Genomic DNA, 23,754 nt, shown 5'->3' with positions numbered 1-23,754 from the left:
TTCAAAAGGAATTACCGGAAAAATAGGCAGATGGATCTACAATTTCCTGGCCAACAGAACCCAATGTGTAATAGTCAACAAAATAAAATCCAGCCCATCAACCGTGAAGAGCTCAGTCCCCCAGGGTACTGTGCTTGCTCCAGTACTTTTTCTCATCCTCATATCGGACATAGACAAGAACACAACCTATAGCACAGTATCATCCTTTGCAGATGACACTAGGATCTTCATGAGTAGGCAACATAGAGGACACGGCGAACCTCCAGTCAGATGTAGATCAGGTCTTTCTATGGGCTACAGAAAATAATATAGTGTTTAACGAAGATAAGTTCCAGCTCATGCGCTATGGGAAAAAATGAAAATATAAAAACGGAAACCACGTACAAAACTCAGGCAAATCATAACATAGAACGAAAAGGCAATGTAAAGAATCTGGGTGTACTCATGTCGGAAGACCTTACCTTTAAAGAACACAATAAAGTAGTCGTCACAACTGCAAGAAAAATGACAGGTTGGATAACAAGAACTTTTCACACTAGAGATGCTATACCGATGATGATACTTTTCAAAACGCTTGTGCTCTCTAGAGTGGAGTACTGCTGCACAATGACAGCACCTTTCAAAGCTGGAGAAATTGTTAACCTGGAGAGCATGCAGAGATCCTTTACTGCTAGAATCCACTCGGTAAAATATCTAAACTATTGGGACCGACTAAAGAGCCTAAAACTGTACTCCCTGGAGCGCAGGCGGGAGAGGTACATAATAATTTACACGTGGAAAATGTTAGAGGGGCTGGTCCCAAACCTGCACACAGAAATAACATCACATGAGACCAGAAGACATGGCAGGATGTGCAGAATACCCCTGTTGAAAAGCAGAGGTGCAACAGGTACTCTGAGAGAGAACTCTATCAACATCAGAGGTCCGAGACTGTTCAACACGCTTCCACCACACATAAGGGGCATAACTGGCCGACCCCTCACAGTGTTCAAGAGAGAACTGGATAAGCACCTCCAAAGGATACCTGATCAACCAGGCTGTGACTCGTATGTCAGGCTGCGAGCAGCCGCGTCCAACAGCCTGGTTGATCAGTCCGGCAACCAGGAGGCCTGGTCGACGACCGGGCTGCGGGGACGCTAAGCCCCGGAAGCACCTCAAGGTAACCTCAAGGTACCATAATAGCAAATGGTAAAGTGCTGATGTCTTAATTAATAGGACGAACACTTACAATGAGCCAAGCCTTCAGAATGGGCCCAATGTCACTGATTTGGTTATGAATATTCAACAAATGCCTGTATTTTAAGGTATAAATAGTGAGTACAATACCTTGTGGAGTGGCAAGGAACATTGCAGACTGGTGTTCAAAAAGAGCAAAGAAATCATTGTTTGAATTCTGAAACTGCATGTTTAAGAAAGGGGCCAGGAACTAATTTTTTAACCTTCTTCAAACACACTCAAACTTTTTGTTCATAATCTACATGGTAAATGCTCCAAATTTTACTAATGATTCATTATACAATATCATAAACAAAAAATATAAGTTAGTTTTAAAAATTGAAAATTTCACAATTTCAAATTAACTAAACTAATTTAATATTTCACCAATTTTTATTTTATTCATAATGGGCTCAGAATGGCATATAAGGTTCATTTGTCATTTGTTAAAATTGAGTTTTAGGGTACAGTTACTGTAAAAAAAAATAGCCAATCTGGTCTTCAAATTATGCGTAAAATTTAGACATAAATGTATAACTCCCAAAGTTATGGGTTTATGAATATATGCTCAAATAATAACCTTAGAACTAAGGACATTGCACATAATATGTGAAAATGGTGAGAATCAGTCAGAAACTGAATTTAGCAACTTGTTTCAAAGTTGAAAATCCTGTTCATATAGAAAAAACCAGCGATGAATGTAATGAAACGCCACTTTCTGGGTGAGACCCGGAGGCTTCCCGGAGCTATCCGGGCTGATATGAATGTATTAAACCCTGGCATTCTGTGTCTACCATCGACTAGGTCAGCCACCCAGAAAGGTAATGCCCCAAAACAAACCCCTATTCTGGTTAAAATGTTGCTACTGAAAGCTGAACTAGTGGACAGAACTCCCCCAAATGAAAACGAGCAAACAAGCATGACGTCACAGTGCCACCGTCTGCACAACCTCCCACCCTCCTCCCCAGGAGGGGAAAGGGGAAGCCCCAGTTTCCCCGTGCTAGCTATCCACACCCCATTTCTGAGGCTGGATGTCAAAACACGTGAACACCTACCTACCTTGGCGCCTACCCGAGCAAGGGCTCGGGTAGGCGCCAAGGCACTGAACCCCGAAAAACCCGAAGAGGAAGCCGGCAACTCAGCAACCAACGCAAAGCCCCCGGGTCCGAACCCAGCGATCGCGAAAGAGGCGGAAGGGACGTCCCCAAAGGAACCAGAACACCCGACGAAGCCAAACCCGACCCGGCGGGTAGACCAGCATCGGGAAGTTCAGGCTCTCGCACAGCCCCTTGAGCAACCGCTGGGTAACCTGGGAGCCCCCAGAAACAGGCGCAGGTGGGACCACAGCTGCAGGGAGACTCCGGAGGAAGAGACAAGGAAGCGGTCCGAGAGTCCCACACGAGGCCCAACCATGTCCGAACCTGGGAGGGAACCAGATGGGACTTCCTCTAGTTCACCAAGAACCCAAACCCGGCGAGCTGAGAAAGAACCAAATCCCTGGCCAGCAGACAAGAGGACCGGCTGGGAGCCCAAACCAGCCAGTCGTCAAGGTAGGCCAACACCCGAACACCTAACAGACACAGACGGGCCACCACAACCCATGTAAGGTGCGTGAACACGCGAGGTGCCAGGTTCAACCCGAACAGGAGACAACGAAAGCGGCAACCTTGATGCCCCACAACAAAACCGAGCCAGTACCTGAACCTCAGATGAATTGGGACGTGCCAATACGCGTCCTGGAGGTCCAGGGATACCATCCAAGCGCCCGTCTCCAACAGGAGCTGAACCTGGGACAGCGTAGTCATCCGAAAGGAGGGGCAATGAACTCAGGGGTTCAGACGGGACAAGTCCAAAATGAACCGTAGGTTCGCGCAGTCCCATTTCGGGACCGGAAACAGACGTGAAACCCATCTGAGGAATGTTGTCGTTTCGACCACACCCAAGCGAACCCACTCCAAGATGACTTGACAGAGCGCAGGGGAAGTGGCCTGCCCCGCCAGCCCCGAACCCCCTGAAGGGGGGTACCCAATCCCACTGGAGGCCACATGAAACGACCCAAAACGCCCACGAATCGTGAGACCAGGCATGAGTGAACAGCCTCCCCCCCCATCGCCTCTTCAATGGGGCTTACTGCGAAAGGGCCGGCGACCTTTATGAGACCCAGGACCTCGTACAGAGTGAACACTGCGCCGACCAGACGAAGGCGGGTCCAAAGGAGGACTCGGACCCGAACCCGAACCCGACACCAGTGGCCTACCACGACGAGAGGAACCCCGAGCCTCGGCACGACCCTTCCGGGAAGGCCCACCACGGGACCCCCAGATAACCATCAAGTCCCAACCACTTGGGCTGGACAGTAAAGCGACAGTTCTGCTTCATGCAGGTCGGCGTTCAATCTCCGATTGTCCAAGTGGTTGGGCACCATTCCTTCCCCCCGTCTCATCTCAAATCCTTATCCTGATACCCTCCAAGTGCTAATAGATGTAATGGCTTGGTACTTTCTCTTGATACTTATCTACCTACCAGTATTTCCAGTAACATACAGTGCTGTCTACAGACCCACTGATGTGTGGTGTCTTTTATTGCAGGTGCCCATATTTAGTATCTTGCCTAACAGCTTCAGCCATGATGTATAGACTGTATCTGTCATTATCAACCAACATCACCACTGCCTTGATTAAATTTTACTTTTTCCTCTCTGGCAGTTTTCTTCTCCCTCGATTCACAGTTAATCATGTGATGACTGTAGAAACTCCTGAATCTCACAGTATCTTCTTAAAGATTTAGGTTCCTTACTACAAAGCCTCTACTGTACCAGTATTACTGAAATGTATACTTCTCACTGATCCTTAACAGATGATTCTCCTGCCTTCTAAATCGCACCTATAAAGTTTCATTGTCACAGATTACAGTGGTTACAACAGGCATCTATTAGGTAACCCACCTGGCATAAACATATCTACACCATCTGGCAGGTCAACACGGCAAGCAATATTCCAAGTATTGCTAAAAAGCTGTTGCATGTAAGGAGCGATTAGTGGACGAGATCTACCTCCCTCTTCATGGCTTAGAAGGTATATGGCAGCTTCAAATCTAAAAATAAGAAAAGCGGATTAAGTGCAATGAAACAACACTTTCTGAGCAGCAACTTGACAGTTCCCTAGTTTCTGTCTACACTGCTATGGTAAGGACTGGAAATAAACTGGTATTCTGAACAGTTTCTTCGGTATTTCACCATCCATGTAATTAAAAGCAAGTCTGAAGTTGGAAGGCAACGCATACGCTCCTCTCACTATGTTCTTTATGTGTTCCTCTGGTGACAGCTTACTATCCAAAACCACCTCTACATCTCATGCGTTATTAGAGTTCTTTAGTTCCTTTCCACATAATCTGTAAGTTGTGTGTGGTCTCATTTTCTCTAATTCCACATTCCATAACAGGCATTTATTCACATTGAATTCTATTTGCCACTTGATTCTCCAAGCACTTATTTAATCTAGATCACTTTAAAGGGCATAATAATCGTCTGTGTCTCCTATCTTCTCCAGTATCTTGGCATCATTCGCAAACATGTTCATATAATTCTGTATTCCCTCTGGGAGATCATTTATGTAAACAATGAACATTACTGGTGCAAGAACTGAATCCTGTGATACTCTGCTAATAACACTCCTCCAGTCAGATACATTGTCTCTGATTACTGCCCACATCTATTTGTCAGTTAGACAAATTTTCATCCATGTCAGAATTCTCCCTGTCACCCCTCCAGCATGTTGCAGTTTCCAGAAGAACCTCTTGAACCCTAAATTATAGACCCGTATCATTAACAAGCGTACTAGTCAAAACACTAGAAAAAATAGATCAAACCTAATGGATAGAACACCTGGAGAGTAATGATATCTTGAGGTTATCTTGAGATGATTTCAGGGCTTAGCGTCCCCGCGGCCCAGTCCTCTACCAGGCTTCCTTTTTTGTTACACACCCTCAGGAAGCATGGATGAAAAATTTGTCTAACTGACAAATAGATGTGGGCAGTAATCAAAAACAATGTATCTGACTGGAGGAGTGTTATTAGCGGAGTATCACAGGATTCAGTTCTTGCACCAGTAATGTTCATTGTTTACATAAATGATCTCCCAGAGGGAATACAGAATTATATGAACATGTTTGCGAATGATGCCAAGATACTGGAGAAGATAGGAGACACAGACGATTATTATGCCCTTTAAAGTGATCTAGATTAAATAAGTGCTTGGAGCATCAAGTGGCAAATAGAATTCAATGTGAATAAATGCCTGTTATGGAATGTGGAATTAGAGAAAATGAGACCACACACAACTTACAAATTATGTGGAAAGGAACTAAAGAACTCTAATAACGAATTAGATGTAGGGGTGGTTTTGGATAGTAAGCTGTCACCAGAGGAACACTGTGGAGGGTGAGGGGGCGGGAAAGGAGGAATTTTCCTTGTGTATTTTTCCCGTTTTGGTTTCCTGGTGGGCTGGCAGAAGTCCCTGTTAATTCTGTCCCAGGTTTGGACCTATTTGGACCTGGCTTGGGGTTTCTAGTCGGCTTCTCTGGCTCTGCTCTGCCATCGCCATCTGGTGCTGGACCGGTCAAGTAGTTATGTGGGAGCCTGTACTTTGCCCATATAGTATTTTCTATGGGCACAGTTAGACTCTAGACATTGTACTGATTTCTCCGGTTCTGCTCATTTTTTTACATTGCTGGGAGGGCTCAGCAGTGATAAAGGGCACCATTTGCCCTTTTTCAGCTCTTGCATTGCTGGCTTCCACTTTGGTACTTTTGGGGTTCAGTTCCATGGTGCCTTCCTCCCAGTTGATTGATGTGTTCACAAATGGCTTGGCTCTGAGCTGGGATTTTGTGACCAGTGCTAGCTAAGCCTCCCAAAGCCATTGGTTAAACTCATTCCTTTGGGTGCAAAGCATGGTGCATGATTTTCCAGCGATGTGGTATATCTTTTGCAAAGAAGGTTCGTCTTCCTCCAGGCTCTGTTTTCCGGATCCATTCCGACTGCTCCCAGTGGCTCATTTGCTGAACCATAGGGGGTTCACTTGACCATTTCCCTTTAGAGATGGACTCAGTTTCTTGGCTTTTGGATTTTGGGGGTTTGGCTCTCCATGTGGTTCAATCATTCCCTAATCAGTCCTGTGTTTTTCTTTTACTGTTATTAGCCACAGAGAGCCACCACTTGGCTCCTCCAGAAGACCAGCATTGAGTGTAATGAAATTTATTTTTCTGGTAGGCCTCTAAGGCCTCTGAGAGATGACAATGACCAATTCTCTCATGCCCAGCCAGGTGTGTCATTAATGGTCTTCAGCTCTGGACTGGAGCTAAGATGGTATGGAAGCTGGGAACTCCAGATGGTGTTGCCACCCATTAGTGGCCAGCCAAAACTTGGGGGTTTGACTCTGTCTCCGAGTGAATCCTTGGTTAAATTATTTGGCTCTTTCAATGCATTCTTTTTGAGAACCTTGCAGTTGCCTGTATTACTTTCTGGACGTTTTCTTGGTGAGGACGATTGTAACAATCCCTTGTTCCCTATGCTTCTGATGGGGTCAGGTTCTGGCTCTAGTCTCTGGTAAGCAATACAGGACTACCAACACCAATGTGACTTAGTAAGGGGGGAGCTATCTCATCGAGTTAGCTTCAGGGAGCCACCGAGGTTGAGTAAGATCCATTTCTTATATTCAATGCTGGTTTTGTGTCCTGACCTTGAACCCAAGTTCTTGCTTGAATTACTAATGAGTAACCCAGACACCTGACGGAAAAGAAACCTGCTCGTTACTGTCCAGATTTCATTAGTGAACATAGTTATACAAAACATCTACTGTAATAGAATGCCTCAATTTTCAGTTTGATCACTAAATTTGTTCCCAACAGTACTTGGTGAATTGGACTCCTGAAATGCATAAATGCTCTTCTCCTCTCATTAAGGCAACTTGAATAGCCCAACCCACATGGTTGGGTTTTACACCTTATGAAAAAAAGGGGGAGTGTGCCAATGTTTTGGTCCGTCCTGGACCCTCATCAACTTCAAAATGGGCTAAAACATCATTACTTTCCTACTTTTCATAAGTATAGGTTGGGTTATTTTTTTCAGTCATAATATTGTGACATTGCAACTTGAATGTTATAAAGGTAATATAATTTATTATCAAATTTACAATTTAGGTGCTTTACTGTACAGGTATTATCATATTATATTATAAATTTTCTTTTAACTCTTACTTTCATTAAAATAATATTTGCAATTATGTTCCAGCTGCTAATGATAATAAAATCAGTTAAAGTATACAATTTCTTCCACCTTACTGACCTATTGTTGTAGATCTGGGAACCAATGGAGCACAGGGCCATACCTCTCATTAGCACCTCCAATTTAACACCTCGAAGTAATGCACCCATATTCTGGCCAGCTTCTACAACTGGAACTGACTTCTTGAACACCTATGAACACAAGAATAAAAGGGTTTAAGTAATTATCAACTGTATATAAACCATGCATGTTCCCTCAACTAAACAGTAAATGAATCTATTTATTTATACAGTACTGTAATCTTCTCTTGCTTTAAGCCATATATAAAAATCAATACAGTGTTACCATCTTTCCTCAGTGTTATCTGAACACCAAATTATATACACATCAAACCTACATGAAACTGTTTAACCAAACGTGTCTCAATTTCAGTGGGACAGTCTCACTTTTGAACTGTGTGCCACCATACCCCACAACCTTTAGGGGGATATAAAACTATCCAGGTATGGGAGACAGAGAACATTAAAATCCTACAATCAAAATTATTACTGGTAAGAAGCCTGACTGCAAGGAACCACATGAAACTGACTCCTGAGTTAAATATCTTCTAGGAAAAGTATAATACTGTAATTAAATGGTAAATTGGTTATTTTTGGGCTGGTCACTCAGTTGCTTCCCGTACACTTAATTTAGGGCTCTGGTAACATGGACACACACGAAAGTTACCAAGCCCCTGGATTGGTGCAGGATCAGAATTTGGTTTGCCTATAAAGTTAAGGGAAACCTGGGAATCAGAGATCTGGCTAAAACCAAGAAAACCATTACAGAAAGCACAGGTAAAATGAAACAAACGACTACTCTGGATAAGAAATTAAAAGTAAGAAAACCAGGCAAATAACAGTTGGTGGTAAAACAATCCTACTCCAACTCCGCTCACCCTGGTAGCCCTGGTCATGGGTGACCAGGGCTACCAGATGGCAGCCCTGGTCACCCATGGTTGTGGCCAACCTACTACACCTTCACTTGCATACCCGGTGCCCATTAGGATGCACCAACCTCCTGGTCATAGTGAAGTGGTGTTGGCATTTCTTTAGACATTTTGTCCCACAGGGTAAAATGGGAAGGGGGGCCCATGCATTTATTTTGTCATTATTTATGTCTCAGGTACATGTATGTTTATTACTTCTTCCTTGTGTGCCCCAAGCTGCTTATTTCAATCCAAGTGGGTTTCAGGGGTCTTTTCCCAGACATTGATTCGTATTTCCAATTTTCCACCAGAGATTCCTTCTCTGCTAACTATACTAAATAGTTTGTCTTTATCTACCCTGTCAATTTTTAAGAATTTTGTGGGTGGTAATCATGTCTCCCTTAAATCTTCTGTTTTCAGTGACATGAGCTTTACTTTCAGTAGTCTGTCCTCGTAGGTCATACTTTTCAGCTCGAGGCCTAACTTGGTGGCATACTCAGAACTTTTTCTAACTTTGTCTTGTACTTGACTAGATATGGACTCCACACTAGAGCTGCATACTCCAGGATTTGTCTGACATATGAGGCATACAAGATTTTGAATGACTCCTTACACAAGTTTTTAATACGTTGGCCAGCCTTACATATGTCATTGATGATATCCTTTTGATGTGAGTTTCAGGTCTAGCATGATATCATTACCCAAATCTTTCTTTTCCAAATTCCTGAAGGATTTCATCTCCCAATTGGTAACATGTGTCTGGCCCCCTGCTCCCTACACCTATCTTCATTACTTAACACTTGCTGCAGCTAAACATTAGTAGCCATTTCTTAGATCACTCCTTCATTTTGTCCAGGTCATCTTGTAGTCTCTTACTGTTCTTCTCTAGTTTAATCTTTTTCATAATTTTGGCAGTGTCAATAAACTTTGAGAGAAATGAGTCTATACCTTCTAGGAGATAGTTTATGTACATCAGAAACAGGATAGGTCCAAGTGCAGAACCCTGTGGGACTCCACTTGTGACATCTCACCATTCTGAGGTTTCCCCATCACAATGACTGTTTTCTGTTGTATAGGTACTCCCTTATCCAATGAAGCACCTTACCTGTTACTCCTGCCTGTTTCTCCAACTTATGCAACAGCCTCTAATGGAGTACAGTACTATCAAACACTTTCCGACAATCCAAGAAATTGCAGCTTGCTCACCCTTCTTTTGTTTGCTTAATGTTGGTCACCTGGTCATAAAATTCTATTAAACCTATGAGACATGACTTGCCATCGCTGAACCCATGTTGGTGATATGTTACAAAGTTCCTTCTCTTCAGATGTGTTACAAGGTTTTTCTCACCTTCTTCTCTATCACCTTCCATGGTATACAAATGCAGACAATGAGTCACAATAACGTGGCTAAAGATATGATGACCAAACCACACATCAGAGATGAAGAAACGACAACATTTCAGTCTGTCCTGGACCATTTCCAAGATGTGTGTTAACACATGACTTGATAATATATATTATCTTCGTATATGGCAAACTTGTGTCTATACCCTTGTGATAGCTGCTGTAGACCTATACCTTTGTGGTTTTGGCTGTTAGCCGCTACCCTAGTATACGGGGCATTTTGTACTTTTCGTGTCTCCCATAGCTGGTCGTTCGTTCAGATGTTTTGTTCCATTTACCTATTAGTTACCTCAAGAAAGTGAGATCTAGCTTTTCATGCCATTCCTTCTAGTCATTTATTACTCTGAAACACTAATTACATCTCTGACATTGAAGTTTCGAACATATGTTTTCTTACAGTTGTGGATGAAAATGACTTTGACAACTTCTTCCAAATCTGCAGTCCACACACCCACATTACCCATACAGGGTAAAAGAATTTCCTTACATCTTTATAACACAATTGTGTAATCAGCTTCCATTGATGTCCCCTCATCTTACCTCCTATCAGTTTAAATAGGCTGCCCTTGTCCATATCACTTATTTTCCTCAAAGTTGTGTATATAGTGATCATATCCCTTCTGTTTGTTCTCTCGTCTAAGGTTGTGAGGTTGAGTTCCCTTGCTCTGGGGTAGTCCCATATTACTATAGGCCTATATATTAGGTATACACCCCTCTCACAGTAACAATTATCATAATCTGTACTGTATCATCACTTACATTCACTAACACCTTTATCACATCATTGCTTACAATCGTAACTGGAAGCGTTCACATCTCTATGGTGATAGTGAGTACAGAATTACTCAGTTTCCCCATATACCCTATACCAGGTTTTTGCTCGAGATTTTACCAGATTCTGATTTTGATTTCCAGAAGAGCTGTGTTAGTTCAAGGGCCTGGTACAAGAGTCTTAAGCTCTGTAGAGTTATCAAGGGTTGCCAAGAAAGAGGTGGTTCATTATATTTCATATTGCTGCTAAATATAGATATAAAGGAGTAAAATTTCCTGTCCATTATTTATGAGAAGTTCTGCTTTTAACTATAAAAAAATCTTGTCATTTTGCATATTAACAAATACAGTGACACCTAGGTTTACGAATGCCCCTCTTTACAAACTTTTCAGGTTATGAGCCCAATTCCTTCTTAAAATCCGAATTGTGTTACGAACTTTGTCTCGGGTAACGTATTTTGTCGATACGCGCATGGCCGACCTAGCGCGTTGTGGCACGGCGACTGCACCTCACTTTACCAGTGCCTCCCGCCTAGTGACAACCGCGCCTGACTTCTTTATAAAGAATTTAAGTGTTTTTCGGATTTTTGAGTATTTGAACATAAAAAGTAATAGTTATAAATCTCGCCATGGGTCCCAAGAAAGTCAGTGGTAAGTTCAACCTAAGAAAATAGTTGTGAATAGAGGCAGCAGAATATGTCCCTTTCTCATTAAGAAAATGTGTGAAGTATGGGAAGAACTGCGAAGTTTTGTTGAAAAAACTCACCCAGATAAAGCTGTAGCAGGCCGTTGCATTGACCTTTTAAATGACAATGTGATGTCTCACTACAGACAAGTGTTAAAATGTAAGGAAAAACAAGTGTCTTTAGACAGATTCTTAGTAAGACAAGCAAGCAGTGAGCCACAACCAGGTTCTAAAGGTACTCCTGAAAAACGTAGGAGAGAGAGAGAGTACCCCAGATAAGTCATCATTGCCTGATGTCTTAATGGAGGGGGGACTCCACTTCCAAACACTAACACATCTCCCTCTCCCCTCCTCACCATCTTCCATACGCCAAGAACAGTCATCAATAAAGGTAAGTAATAACTTGTACATAATTTAGTACTAAAGATTTGGGTGAATTAAGTATAAAATTTACTTTGAAGTTAATATTTTCAGGAGTGTGGAATGGATTAATTCAATTTACATTATTTCTTATGGGAAAATTCGCTTCGGTTTACAAATTTTCGGGTTACGAACCGCCTCTGGGAACAGATTAAATTCGTAAGTATGAGGTACCACTGTACAGTAATCTGAATTTTTTTTTAATACAGTAAATACTTACACAATTCTTACCTGTAAGTCACTAACAACAGTCTTGATTTGGCGATCAAATCCCAGTAACTCTGCTGGATCATTTTTTCTTATGACACCTTGTTTGAGGGTTCCAGTAACAACAGACCCACGGCCTGGAACATTAAAGTAATTGTCTATCGAGAGCATAAATGGAGATTTAAGATCTCGGGTTGGAATTGATACATATTCATCCAGAGCTTTCACAAGCTTGAGAATACTGCTTTCTCCATAAGGCCCTTGATCACCTTGTAGGGCAAGTAAAGCTGATCCATTCACAAAAGGAGCATTAATGCCATCAAAACCATAATCATCCAGCAACTCTCGAACCTCAATCTCAACTAGCTCTAATACCTCATCATCTACAAGGTCGGCTTTGTTGACATATATAACAACTTTCTTCACTCCTGCTTGCTTAGCCAACAAGAGGTGTTCTCGTGTTTGTGGCATTTGTCCATCATTTGCTGCTACCACTAGGATTGCTCCATCCATTTGGGATGCACCCGAAATCATATTCTTCACATAATCAGCATGTCCTGGGCAGTCAGTATGTGCATAGTGTCTGTAATTACCAGAAATATGTTAGGGGGGTTTAAAAAAGTGGTAATTAAATATTTGTATCATTATAGCTGCCCTATTTACCAATTTCTTTGGGGTGGGGGGGGGGGAAGAGGCATCAGCCCAAAGAAAAATATGAGAGTACTATAGTGAAAGGTTATTTACATTAAAATAAAGTATTGAAGGTAATAAAATGCTTTTTCTGGTGGGTCCTCAGTAGCTTCCAGAGTTAAGAGATTACAGCATGCTGAAGGAAGATGCACCAGGCCTGATACCCACCCTTGTCTACCACAAGACTGGACAAGAATCTGATTCTCTCTCAGGCAAAAGCAGCTTGTAATCAGAGATCAACCTAAAACTGAGAAAAAACCAGTGTCAAATGAAATGCCATTTTCTGGGTGAGCCCCAGAGGCTCCCTGGAGCTATTGGACTGATATACGCTATATTAGTCTGGGGCTTCAGTCAATGGGGTTTTGCTTATCGGGGACCAAGAGTCAGAACCTGGCCCCCCTCAGAGAGGCACAGGGAGCAATGGCTGAGTGACCGCACAACTGCTCGAGCAACCGTCAAGTGACCCAGGACCCACAAATGAATCTTAGCCAACAAGAGGTTCCCCACTAGACCACAGCTGCAGCGATGCTGTCTGAGGGAGAGACACAGAAGCAGTCCGAGAGTCCCACACGAGGCCCAGCCAGGTCCGAACCTGGGACGGAAATAGATGGGACTTCCTTCAGTTCACCAGGAATCCGAACCCGGCGAGCTGGAAAAGAACCTCACATCCCTGGCGAGCACATAAGCCCACATCAATCAGTCATCGAGGTAGGCCAGAACCTGAACCCCTAGCAGATGCAGACGAATCACCACGATCCGGGTAAGATACGTGAAAATGCAAAGTCCCAGATTCAGCAAGAAGGGAAGGCAACTAAAGAGGTAAGCATGCCGCCCAGACACAAAACCTAACCAGTCCCTGAACCCCGGGTGAATTGGGATGTGCCAATACGCATCCCTGAGGTCCCGATGACCCAAAACACCCACGAATCGTGGGACCAGGCGTGGGCAAACAGAGCCAACCCCCCAACCCCCCAGCACTGCGCGAAACTGCCGGCGCCCCTTCCGAGAAGCTGACTTACATGCAGTGCAACCACTGCGCCAACCAGACAAAGATGGCTCCGGAGGAGGCATCACCTCAGAAGCTGGCACCAAGGGCCCACCTCGACTTGTCGAAACCCGAGCCCTGACATGACCCATCCGAGAAGTGTGAGAATGTCTACCCCGGATCACCAACAAATTAGAAAGAGGGCGCCAACTGGCAGAAGCCATCTGTAAAACTGAGAAACTATCGTGTGCAAAAACAACAATGGAGAGAAAGGAGATGAAAACTTAAGAGCCAGGCCCCAAGCCGAGTTAAAAAGAGAGAGTGAGGATGGCCTGCCGACACACGAGTCGAGAGGCAAAAAACAGACACACTGCCTCCTGGAGCCTCGTCGCAAACAGTTTCAGCAACGCCGCCGAGGCCAACGCCCCAAACGACGGCCTGGCACTCAACATCTCCACATCCTCCACAAGCCAGTCCGAGGACAACTCGAGAAGGGAAAAGAAAGGCAAAACTGAGGCCAGATGTCCATGAGCACGAAGATTCCCAGCAACAAAGGCAGCCAAAAGGGAGGGGACCTGAGCGTGCAACTGGATCAAGCCAACCTCACGAGGAAGCACAGGCATAAAGGCACACATTGAGGTGCTCAAGAGTACCCACCCCCCAAGTAAATCTGTAACACATTAATAACCCCCCGCCAATCCAGCATGCGGGTACGACAAAAACTGTGCCATGCCCCAAGCGAAGAGAAAGGTTAGTCTGCCAGCCAGGTAGATGCCGGAAGCTCATAACGCACCCAATACGGAGAAGACAAACCGAACACAAAAGAGGCCGGGTCCATCACAGAGGCAAAATCTAGGTCTCATAAGAGGTACCTTCAAAAACAAAAGGTCAGATTCAAGCTAAGAAAATAAGGGGCAAAAAATGTTATAACTATCAGAAGCTTCAAAACATCATACAACAAAGATTATAGGGGAAGATGGGACAATAAACGTGTAGTTCTCATCCAATGGCTACACTTAGGTAGTTATAGTTACAGTACCATTCTGGTATACAGTACTATACACAAACCGCTTCATCACCCAGTGAACAGGCCTTCTTCAGTAACCAAATTCCAAATCACTACCCCTGGATTGCATTAAGAGGAGTCTTATCAAAAGAGGAGACTTTAGATAACTTGTGGTTAACGATCTTCACCTGCCGCACTCAAAGAGGATGAAAATATCCAGAGACACTTGATATCACCATCGTATACACTAGTGAAACACAAAAGTAGAAACTCCATATTTGTGTACTCAGTCTAAATTTAGTCTTAAATTCAGCACCTCCATGCATCAAAGAGAGTGCCAGGCAAGAGAACAAGATGTTTGCTTCACCAAAGTCCCGAATAACTGATGCCGCTACCCGGTGGCGGTGAGGCCGAGTCGTCTGTCAACTTGTTTTCGAAGAGTTTTGTTTGGTAGTTTGGTAATACTGTATTCATACATTTCATCAAGGTAGATTGAGTGTTTTGTGACTTCATTTGATGGGGAGTTTACTGGTAGTATATTGATTTTAGATCCCAACATGCTCCCCCACATAAAGGTGGCAATGGAATCTGGAATGGTGTTTGTTCTCATTGGCAGAGATAGTCACAAGAGTCTGTGTATTTATAATGGCCCTAGAGTGGTAGTGCCATACACCGAGAGGAGCCACTAAAGAAGGTTAGACTGGAAATATAAAGGTGTGGAAAGAGGCCAGACTTCTCAGTCAGATGCACAAAGTCAGATATAGAGCGTGGAGCTTTGTTCTGCATACTGACCTAAGATCTGAGGAATAGTGGATGTGTGCCGTATTGATGGTTATCCCTCGCTTTATTTCCTCCGGTGCACGATCAATCTGATCATATGAAACAAAACTGGAGAGTCCACTCTTTTGAAGAACTTTAGTGATAGCTGCTGTAAGAGTAGTCTTGCCATGGTCCACATGGCCGATGGTTCCAACATTACATGTGGGCTTGTCTTCTTTACTACTCGCACTGAACCACCTCAAGGTCACTATTTTACTCACATTTTCATTGATGCCTCCCTGAAAGTAATAATGGCATGATTTAATACATTTACAGTACAAAATTTTAGTCCAATTAAAAATTCAAACTACTGTACCAAAAATAACCAAATAAGTCTGATGTAAAATCACAGTAGCTTCCATTAAACAGTCATAAGTGCACGTTTTGCTGGCTTAGGTGTGGATAAGCATATAATTAAGCCAGCTGAGGAGGGCAGTCACAGGAGATACTTATGTGTAGAAATATTGTACTGTATTAAAATTCTGCAATGTGGCATCTGGACCATTGTGGCATCCATAGTACACTGGACCATTAGGAATGTCCCAGTGTATTATGTACATGTTATTTGGTCAACCAGGTCCACCCAGTAACTGGATAGGTACCCGAAACTCTGAATATGTAAAGCGGCTTTTTGAATGTACAAATTGTCAAACCTTTTAATAAAATAAATAAAGTGTATACCTTGCACTTATCTACCTATCTACCTACCTTTTGGAGGTTCCAGGGATCAACATTCCTGTGGCCTGGCCTCCCGATTGGTCTCTGGTCAACCAGGCTGTTGGACTCAGCTGCTCACAGTCTGACGTACAAATCACAGCCTGGTTGATCAGATATTTAATTTATAATTATCATCTGGATAACTGGATTTGATGTTGAATAAGTTCTCTCTCTCAGCCTACCTATTGTACCTCTGCATTTCAATGGGGCTATTTTGTACATCCTGCCATACTTACTGGTTTCACGTGATCTTATTTCTGTGTGCAGACTCGGAAGCAGACTCTGTAACCAGAAAATACTATGCCCAAGATTACCATCCGAGTGCCAGCAGGGGGTGGTTCAAATAGCTTCGGCTATCACCTCCTTATGTCCGGCCTGTCCCAGACAAAGACAGACAAGTTGATACGGGTGAACAGCCGTCGGCATATGCTTACCAAGACCGTCTTCCAGCTGGTGCCACAGGTATGGGCGAGTGTGGGTGCAGAGAGGTGGGCGTGGGCGAGTGTGGGTGCTGGGACGCGAGCCCACACTCGTCTGGCTGCTCCCCCCACACAATACATCGCCACTAACGGGAATCTTTTAAGCGATAAAAATGTGTGTACAGTATACTGGTGTCCCTGGACTGGGGCCGAGCGGCCCTCTCTCGCCTCTGCGCGTCTTGGAAGTACACGACGCTGCACGCTCTATAGAGTACATCAATCGCTACATTAATGAGGAAATGAATGAGCTGAATATTGAGATAATGAATAAGCTGAATGGGTAAATGAACAAGCCGAATGCCTAAATGAATAATTTGAATGCATAAATGAGCTGAAGAATTAGTAAATAAGTTGAGTAATGAGTAAACTGAATGAGCTGAATAGTGAGTAAATAAATATGCTAAATGAATGAATAAATGAAGAGCTGAATATTGAGTTAAAGAATGAGCTGAATATTGAGTTAAAGAATGAGCTGAATAATAAGTAAATGAATAAGCTGAATGAGTATAACGAATGAGTTAAATAATGAATATATGGAAGAACTGAATAATGCATAAAAGAATGATCTGATTATGAGTAAATCAAAAAATTGAATAATGGGTAAAAGAATGATCTGATTAATGAGTAAATGAATGAACTGAGTAATGAATAAATGAATGAAGTGAATAATGAGGAAATAAATGAGATGAGTAATGAATAAATCCAATAATAATAATAATAATAACCTGTTAACATTTCTCAATTTTGCTAGAAATCCCTTACTTAAAATTATCTGTTAGATTAAGGACTTGCCCGAAACGCTATGGGTGTTAGTGGCTTTACTATAATGTAAAAACATCAATGCTATGTACAGTACTCTCATTAACCCAAAGTACCTTCTTGTATATATATAAACAAAAATAAAATAAAAATAATAATAACTTATAAAGTTAATAAATAAGTAAATAATAAACAAACTAATCAATGTTAAGTAGAGTAAATTATGAGTCGAGTAAATTAATTGTGAACTCGATATTATACAGTACACTTGTCTGACATCGCTACTTCCATCCACTATTCATCTCATTCATCATTTATTCCCGAGAAAGAGCAGCCTTGACTCTCACTTGGTCCAGGAGTCAGGAGATAAAATTTTTGTATAAAATGAATCTACGAATAAAGGAGGCAGTTCATGTATTAATTACAGTATATTTTTATTTTCAAGTATTCTAGCTACTGTAGATGTATTAATTGTATCATTAATAGAGAATCTTTTTGTTTTATTAACAAGCTTAGGTGTACTACACAGCAATGAGCTGCTACCCTATGTTTATTTATTTATTTATATACAAGAAGTTACATTGGGGGTTAACAGAGAATATAGAAAATAGGTTGAATTAACATTCTTGTAAAGCCACAAGCACGCGGAGCATTTCGGGAATGTTGTATGAAGGACTACACAATGTAGATAATAATAATAACAATAATTATAACAATACTAATAATAATTTATTTACAAGAAAGTACAATGGGTTAGTGAGATTACATAGGATTAATACTTTGACATTCACACAAAAGCCCCTAACACACACACACACATAGCATTTCGGGCAGCTCAAAATCAAAGATTAAAATTTTTGATCTAGATCAAAATTTAGAACTAGATAAAAACGAAACTACAGGCTCATCCAGCCTCCTTAAGGTGGATTTTTACAGACTCACAGCAGGTCCAGTCATACATGAAACATGAAATATAAGGCTCGTCTATGAGCCCCTACTAGCAAAACCTGGCTACATTACAAGAATATAAAGGACTTGCCCGAAACGCTATGCGTGCTAGTGGCTGTACAAGAGTGTAACAACTCTTGTATGTATAAATAAATAAATAAATATCTTCTACTTGATACACTCAGGAATATTGATAGAGAAGACGACCCAGCACAAGTCACTTCGTACAAAACACTGAACAACAAACATTAAAACATAATCTATTTCAACCCCAAACCAGTAATATATGCTAACAAATTTATAAACTACACTGCATAAATACACATAAAACTACACATACAAAAATAGAATAATAGAAAATTTTTGTTTAAAACCCGGACGAAAAAAATTGTAAACACAAGAATATAGGTACGAAACGACAGTACCCTGGCGAGGATGGCCCTATGATGTCGCCTCCGGCCGCCGGCTCTCACCTCTAGGGTAAATTGGTCTGGTTCTGGTGTGTATAATACACTCCCCTGGGGCTTATTACACCCCTGGGGTAGCTGGTGAGGCGTAGGGCCCGGGGGGTGAGGTGGGGGTCCTCCAGTGTGTATGTGGAGAGATATGGTCTGCAACCACGATTTCGACACACCCTTGGAACTACACGAAACTGGTGTGGGAGGGTAGACTTGTGGCAGGTGTGTGTGTGTGGGGGGGGAGGAAGGGTAGACTTGTGGCAGGTGTGTGGGGGGGGGGGGAAGGGTAGACTTGTGGCAGGTGTGTGTGTGTGGGGGGTGGGTAGACTTGTGGCAGGTGTGTGTGTGTGGGGGGGGGGAAGGGTAGACTTGTGGCAGGTGTGTGTGGGGGGGGGGAAGGGTAGACTTGTGGCAGGTGTGTGTGTGTGGGGGGTGGGTAGACTTGTGGCAGGTGTGTGTGTGTGAGGGAGGGTAGACTTGTGGCAGGTGTGTGTGTGTGGGGGGGGGGAGGGTAGACTTGTGGCAGGTGTGTGTGTGTGGGGGGTGGGTAGACTTGTGGCAGGTGTATGTGTGTGAGGGAGGGTAGACTTCTGGCAGGTGTGTGTGTGGGGGAGGGTAGACTTGTGACAGGTTTGGTACATTGCACATACCTTTCCAATGAGCCATAAGTTTGAGTTGGCCATCAATAAAGGGCTCTTTCATTACCTGTGGTGTGGGAGGTATCACCCGATACGTAGGTCTACGCTTTATTTGCCAAAATCGCGAGGCGGGACTGACTTGTTCGATGCCTGTCATAAGGCTTTGGCGATATTTTTTTGTCACGTTTCGGAAAGGGCTTTTGGAGGGGGACAGTGTTTTCTCTTTAGGATTATATTATTGTACAATGAGTGTTAGTTCTTTTTTGAGGTTACCCTTGTGTAGTGAGATTGCGTTTCTATTGCCACCATTTTATACTTGTGCTATTCATGTCCTTCAGAGGCTTTGTCGTGTGGAGGGGTTCTTGCTTTTTTCGTTTCGAAAGGTGTACGAGGAGTTGTCCTTTCGTCGCCTCTGCAGTGGAGGGAACGTTCCCTCTTTTTGATTGGTTGGAGGTGTGGCGAACGGTCTATTTGAAATTTCTAGCTCCATTACAGAGAGAATTCCTGTACCGGTATTTAGAAGTCGTTGGCAACTAACGAGCAGTTTCTGATGTTGGGGATTAAGGATACAATAATGACAAGTGTGACCTTTGTGGAGGGGTGGAGAACGCATATCATGTGTTTTAGTTTTGTCGAGGTTGGGGGATTGGTTGACTGGAACGATTATGCATTTCTGCAGGTCAGGGTTTCGTATTTATCCTTTACGTTTGTTGATGTTTTATATTCAGGTCCTTATTAGAAGGTCTGCAATACTGTACTTTTGGTTTTATCGGATTATCTTTATTGTTTTTCACACACACACACACACACACACACACACACACACACACACACACACACACACACACACACACACACACACACACACACACACACACACACACACACACACACACACACACACACACACACACACACACACACACACACACACACACACACACACACACACACACACACACACACACACACACACACACACACACACACACACACACACACACACACACACACACACACACACACACACACACACACACACACACACACACACACACACACACACACACACACACACACACACACACACACACACACACACACACACACACACACACACACACACACACACACACACACACACACACACACACACACACACACACACACACACACACACACACACACACACACACACACACACACACACACACACACACACACACACACACACACACACACACACACACACACACACACACACACACACACACACACACACACACACACACACACACACACACACACACACACACACACACACACACACACACACACACACACACACACACACACACACACACACACACACACACACACACACACACACACACACACACACACACACACACACACACACACACACACACACACACACACACACACACACACACACACACACACACACACACACACACACACACACACACACACACACACACACACACACACACACACACACACACACACACACACACACACACACACACACACACACACACACACACACACACACACACACACACACACACACACACACACACACACACACACACACACACACACACACACACACACACACACACACACACACACACACACACACACACACACACACACACACACACACACACACACACACACACACACACACACACACACACACACACACACACACACACACACACACACACACACACACACACACACACACACACACACACACACACACACACACACACACACACACACACACACACACACACACACACACACACACACACACACACACACACACACACACACACACACACACACACACACACACACACACACACACGAGATATCTCAGCAACCAAGATAAAACAAACATTAGGCTAGAAGTGAGGAAAGAATTGGCATCTAACCCGAAGTTGGTGCAAAACACAGTTGATCGGAGTAAGTCCCTGATCATTTTTGGCTGCAAAGAAAAGGCGATAACATCTAGGTCGGAAAGAGCTGTAGAAGAAGCTAAAGTAGTAGATAAAATTGTTGGCCTCGTGGAAGGTCTTACAAACAGAGAGAATGTGTGCGACTACAGGAGAATAGGCAGGTACGTAAAAGGGAAAGATCGACCTTTGAGGATCACCCTAAACGGTGCCAAACAGATGGAAGAAGTACTAAGGAATGCTAGAAAATTGCAAAGGGATGAGGATGGGAAAGGGTGGTCGTTAAGACGAGATCTTTCAAAAGAAGATAGAGAGAAGCTGAAACTGAACCTCGCCGAGGCAAAACATTTAAATGAGAGCAGGAATGAAGAAGAAATAAATTCTTTTTTCTACAAAGTGATAGGGGTAGGCAAACCAGTAAAGTGGTACATAAAGGCAAACCAACAAAATCAATAGAGAGAGGGGGAGTGAAGAATAAGGAGAGGGGGAACAAGTTCCTGAAGATTGCATACACCAACATAGATGGAGTGAGATCGAAGATACTGGAGTTAAGTGAAGTAATACAGCTGCAGACACCAGACATTGTTGCACTCACGGAGACAAAACTTGAAGATGTAATTTTAAATGAGGTCATATTCCCAAGGGGCTACTCAATTTGGAGACGGGACAGAAAAATTAGGAAAGGCGGTGGCGTTGCTGTGCTGGTAAAAGAACACCTAAAGGTGAAGGAAATAATGACTGCCAATCCACAAGAAGTTGACATAATAGCACTAGAGATCTGCTATGAGGATGATAAACTAATGATGATAAATGCATATAGTCCACCGCCAAGCAGCACATGGTCAAAGGAGGAGCTAGATAGTAAACGTGAAGGTCTTATAACAATAATGAGAGAGATTATAGCGAGAGCGGATAACGATAGATCACGACTGTTGATAGTCGGTGACTTCAACTTGAAATCCATAGACTGGGAAGCATATGAAGCTAAAACAGAAGATTTTTGGACCTGTAAATTTGTAGACCTCATCCTGGAAACATTCTTGTATCAACATGTTAAACAAGCTACGAGGATGAGGGAAGGGGACGTTCCCTCCATGCTAGATTTGATATTTACCAGGAAGGAGGAAGAGATATTTGACATTCAGTACCTTCCTCCCTTGGGTAAAAGTGACCATGTCTTTTTGGGAATAAAGTATGCAATGCGTTATAAGCTGGAAGAAAATAAGGAGGTTGAAGCAGTTGAAAAACCAGACTTCAGGAGAGGACATTATGGTGACCTTAGAAATTTTTTTAGTGAGTATAATTGGACAGACTTGATGCTAGGCAAGGAAGTGAATGAGATGTATGGCAAGTTTTGTGAAATATATGATAAAGGCACAAAAAAATTTATACCAAAACAGAGATGCAGAACTAGGAAACAGGATTGGTTCAATAGAAATTGCGAGAGGGCTAGAGACCGAAAGACACAAAAATGGAATCAATACAGGAAGAGGCCGAACCCCCAAACATACCAGCGATACAAAGATGCGAGAAACAACTACACGGCAGTGAGGAGAGAGGCAGAAAGAAATTTTGAAAAAGGGATTGCGGACAAATGTAAAACAGAACCAGGTCTATTCTATAAATTCATAAACAACAAATTGCAGGTAAAGGATAATATTCAGAGGTTGAAAATGGGAAATAGATTCACGGAAGATGAAAAGGAAATGTGTGAAACACTAAACGAAAAGTTTCAAAGTGTGTTTGTACAAAATGAAATCTTTAGGGAACCAGATACAATAAGAATTCCAGAGAACAACATAGAACACATAGAGGTGTCTAGAGACGAAGTGGAAAAAATGCTCAAGGAGCTCGGTAAGAACAAAGCAGCTGGCCCAGATGGCGTTTCACCATGGGTTCTGAGAGAATGTGCATCTGAGCTCAGCATTCCACTTCACCTGATCTTTCAGGCATCCCTGTGTACAGGAATCGTAGCAGACGGGTGGAAACAGGCTAACATAGTTCCAATCTACAAAAGTGGCAGCAGGGAAGACCCCCTCAATTATAGACCTGTATCATTGACAAGTGTAATAGTGAAAGTATTGGAAAAACTAATCAAAACTAAATGGGTAGAACACCTAGAGAGAAATGATATAATATCAGACAGACAGTATGGTTTTCGATCTGGAAGATCCTGTGTATCGAATTTACTCAGTTTCTATGATCGAGCCACAGAGATATTACAGGAAAGAGATGGTTGGGTTGACTGCATCTATCTGGACCTAAAAAAGGCTTTCGACAGAGTTCCACATAAGAGGTTGTTCTGGAAACTGGAAAAT

The 23,754-nt window shown here is 42.9% G+C and overlaps 2 protein-coding genes across 6 annotated transcripts in view; one reads left to right on the top strand and one right to left on the bottom strand.

Moving 5' to 3' along the window:
• Window positions 1–3,502: 3,502 nt before the first annotated feature.
• On the bottom strand, window positions 3,503–18,975 carry LOC123746367 (mitochondrial translation elongation factor Tu 2). Of its 4 annotated transcripts, none has more exons than XM_045727862.2 (6): window positions 18,444–18,566; window positions 16,601–16,849; window positions 15,423–15,688; window positions 11,974–12,532; window positions 7,556–7,686; window positions 3,503–4,308 (listed from the first exon to the last, which is right to left on the bottom strand). In XM_045727862.2, exons 2-6 carry the CDS (start codon window positions 16,724–16,726, stop codon window positions 4,131–4,133), a joined length of 1,260 nt encoding a protein of 419 aa, XP_045583818.2. In that variant the 5' UTR covers window positions 16,727–16,849; window positions 18,444–18,566; the 3' UTR covers window positions 3,503–4,130. The 4 variants fall into 4 exon arrangements, with proteins under 4 accessions (XP_045583818.2, XP_069171087.1, XP_069171086.1 ...); XM_069314986.1 differs by having other exon boundaries at window positions 7,599–7,686; XM_069314985.1 differs by lacking the exon at window positions 18,444–18,566 and adding an exon at window positions 18,826–18,975 and having other exon boundaries at window positions 3,971–4,308.
• The window catches only part of LOC123746365 (phosphatidylinositol glycan anchor biosynthesis class O), a 29,717-nt gene continuing 24,664 nt past the window's right edge, over window positions 18,702–23,754 (top strand). Inside the window, exon 1 of one of the 2 annotated variants that reach the window (XM_045727849.2) lies at window positions 18,702–18,832. The gene's annotated coding sequence lies outside the window, so the exon portion shown is untranslated. Of the gene's footprint in view, window positions 18,852–23,754 lie in introns of both variants that reach the window. The other variant, XM_045727850.2, reaches the window with a different exon arrangement.

This window comes from Procambarus clarkii, chromosome 80, assembly GCF_040958095.1.
Source record: "Procambarus clarkii isolate CNS0578487 chromosome 80, FALCON_Pclarkii_2.0, whole genome shotgun sequence".
Taxonomy (NCBI): domain Eukaryota; kingdom Metazoa; phylum Arthropoda; class Malacostraca; order Decapoda; family Cambaridae; genus Procambarus; species Procambarus clarkii.
Note: the sequence above shows the minus strand (reverse complement) of the source record. Positions and strands in the feature narration are given on the sequence as shown.

Coding starts and splice junctions, on each gene's coding strand:
- LOC123746367 (XM_069314985.1), bottom strand. CDS start 16,726: ATGTATTGTGTGGGGGGAGCAGCCAGACGAGTGTGGGCTCGCGTCCCA. Junction 15,689..16,600: donor CCAGCTGGAAGACGGTCTTG/GTAAGCATATGC, acceptor TATTACTTTCAG/GGAGGCATCAATGAAAATGT. Junction 7,687..11,973: donor CTGTTGTTAGTGACTTACAG/GTAAGAATTGTG, acceptor TTGTGTTCATAG/GTGTTCAAGAAGTCAGTTCC.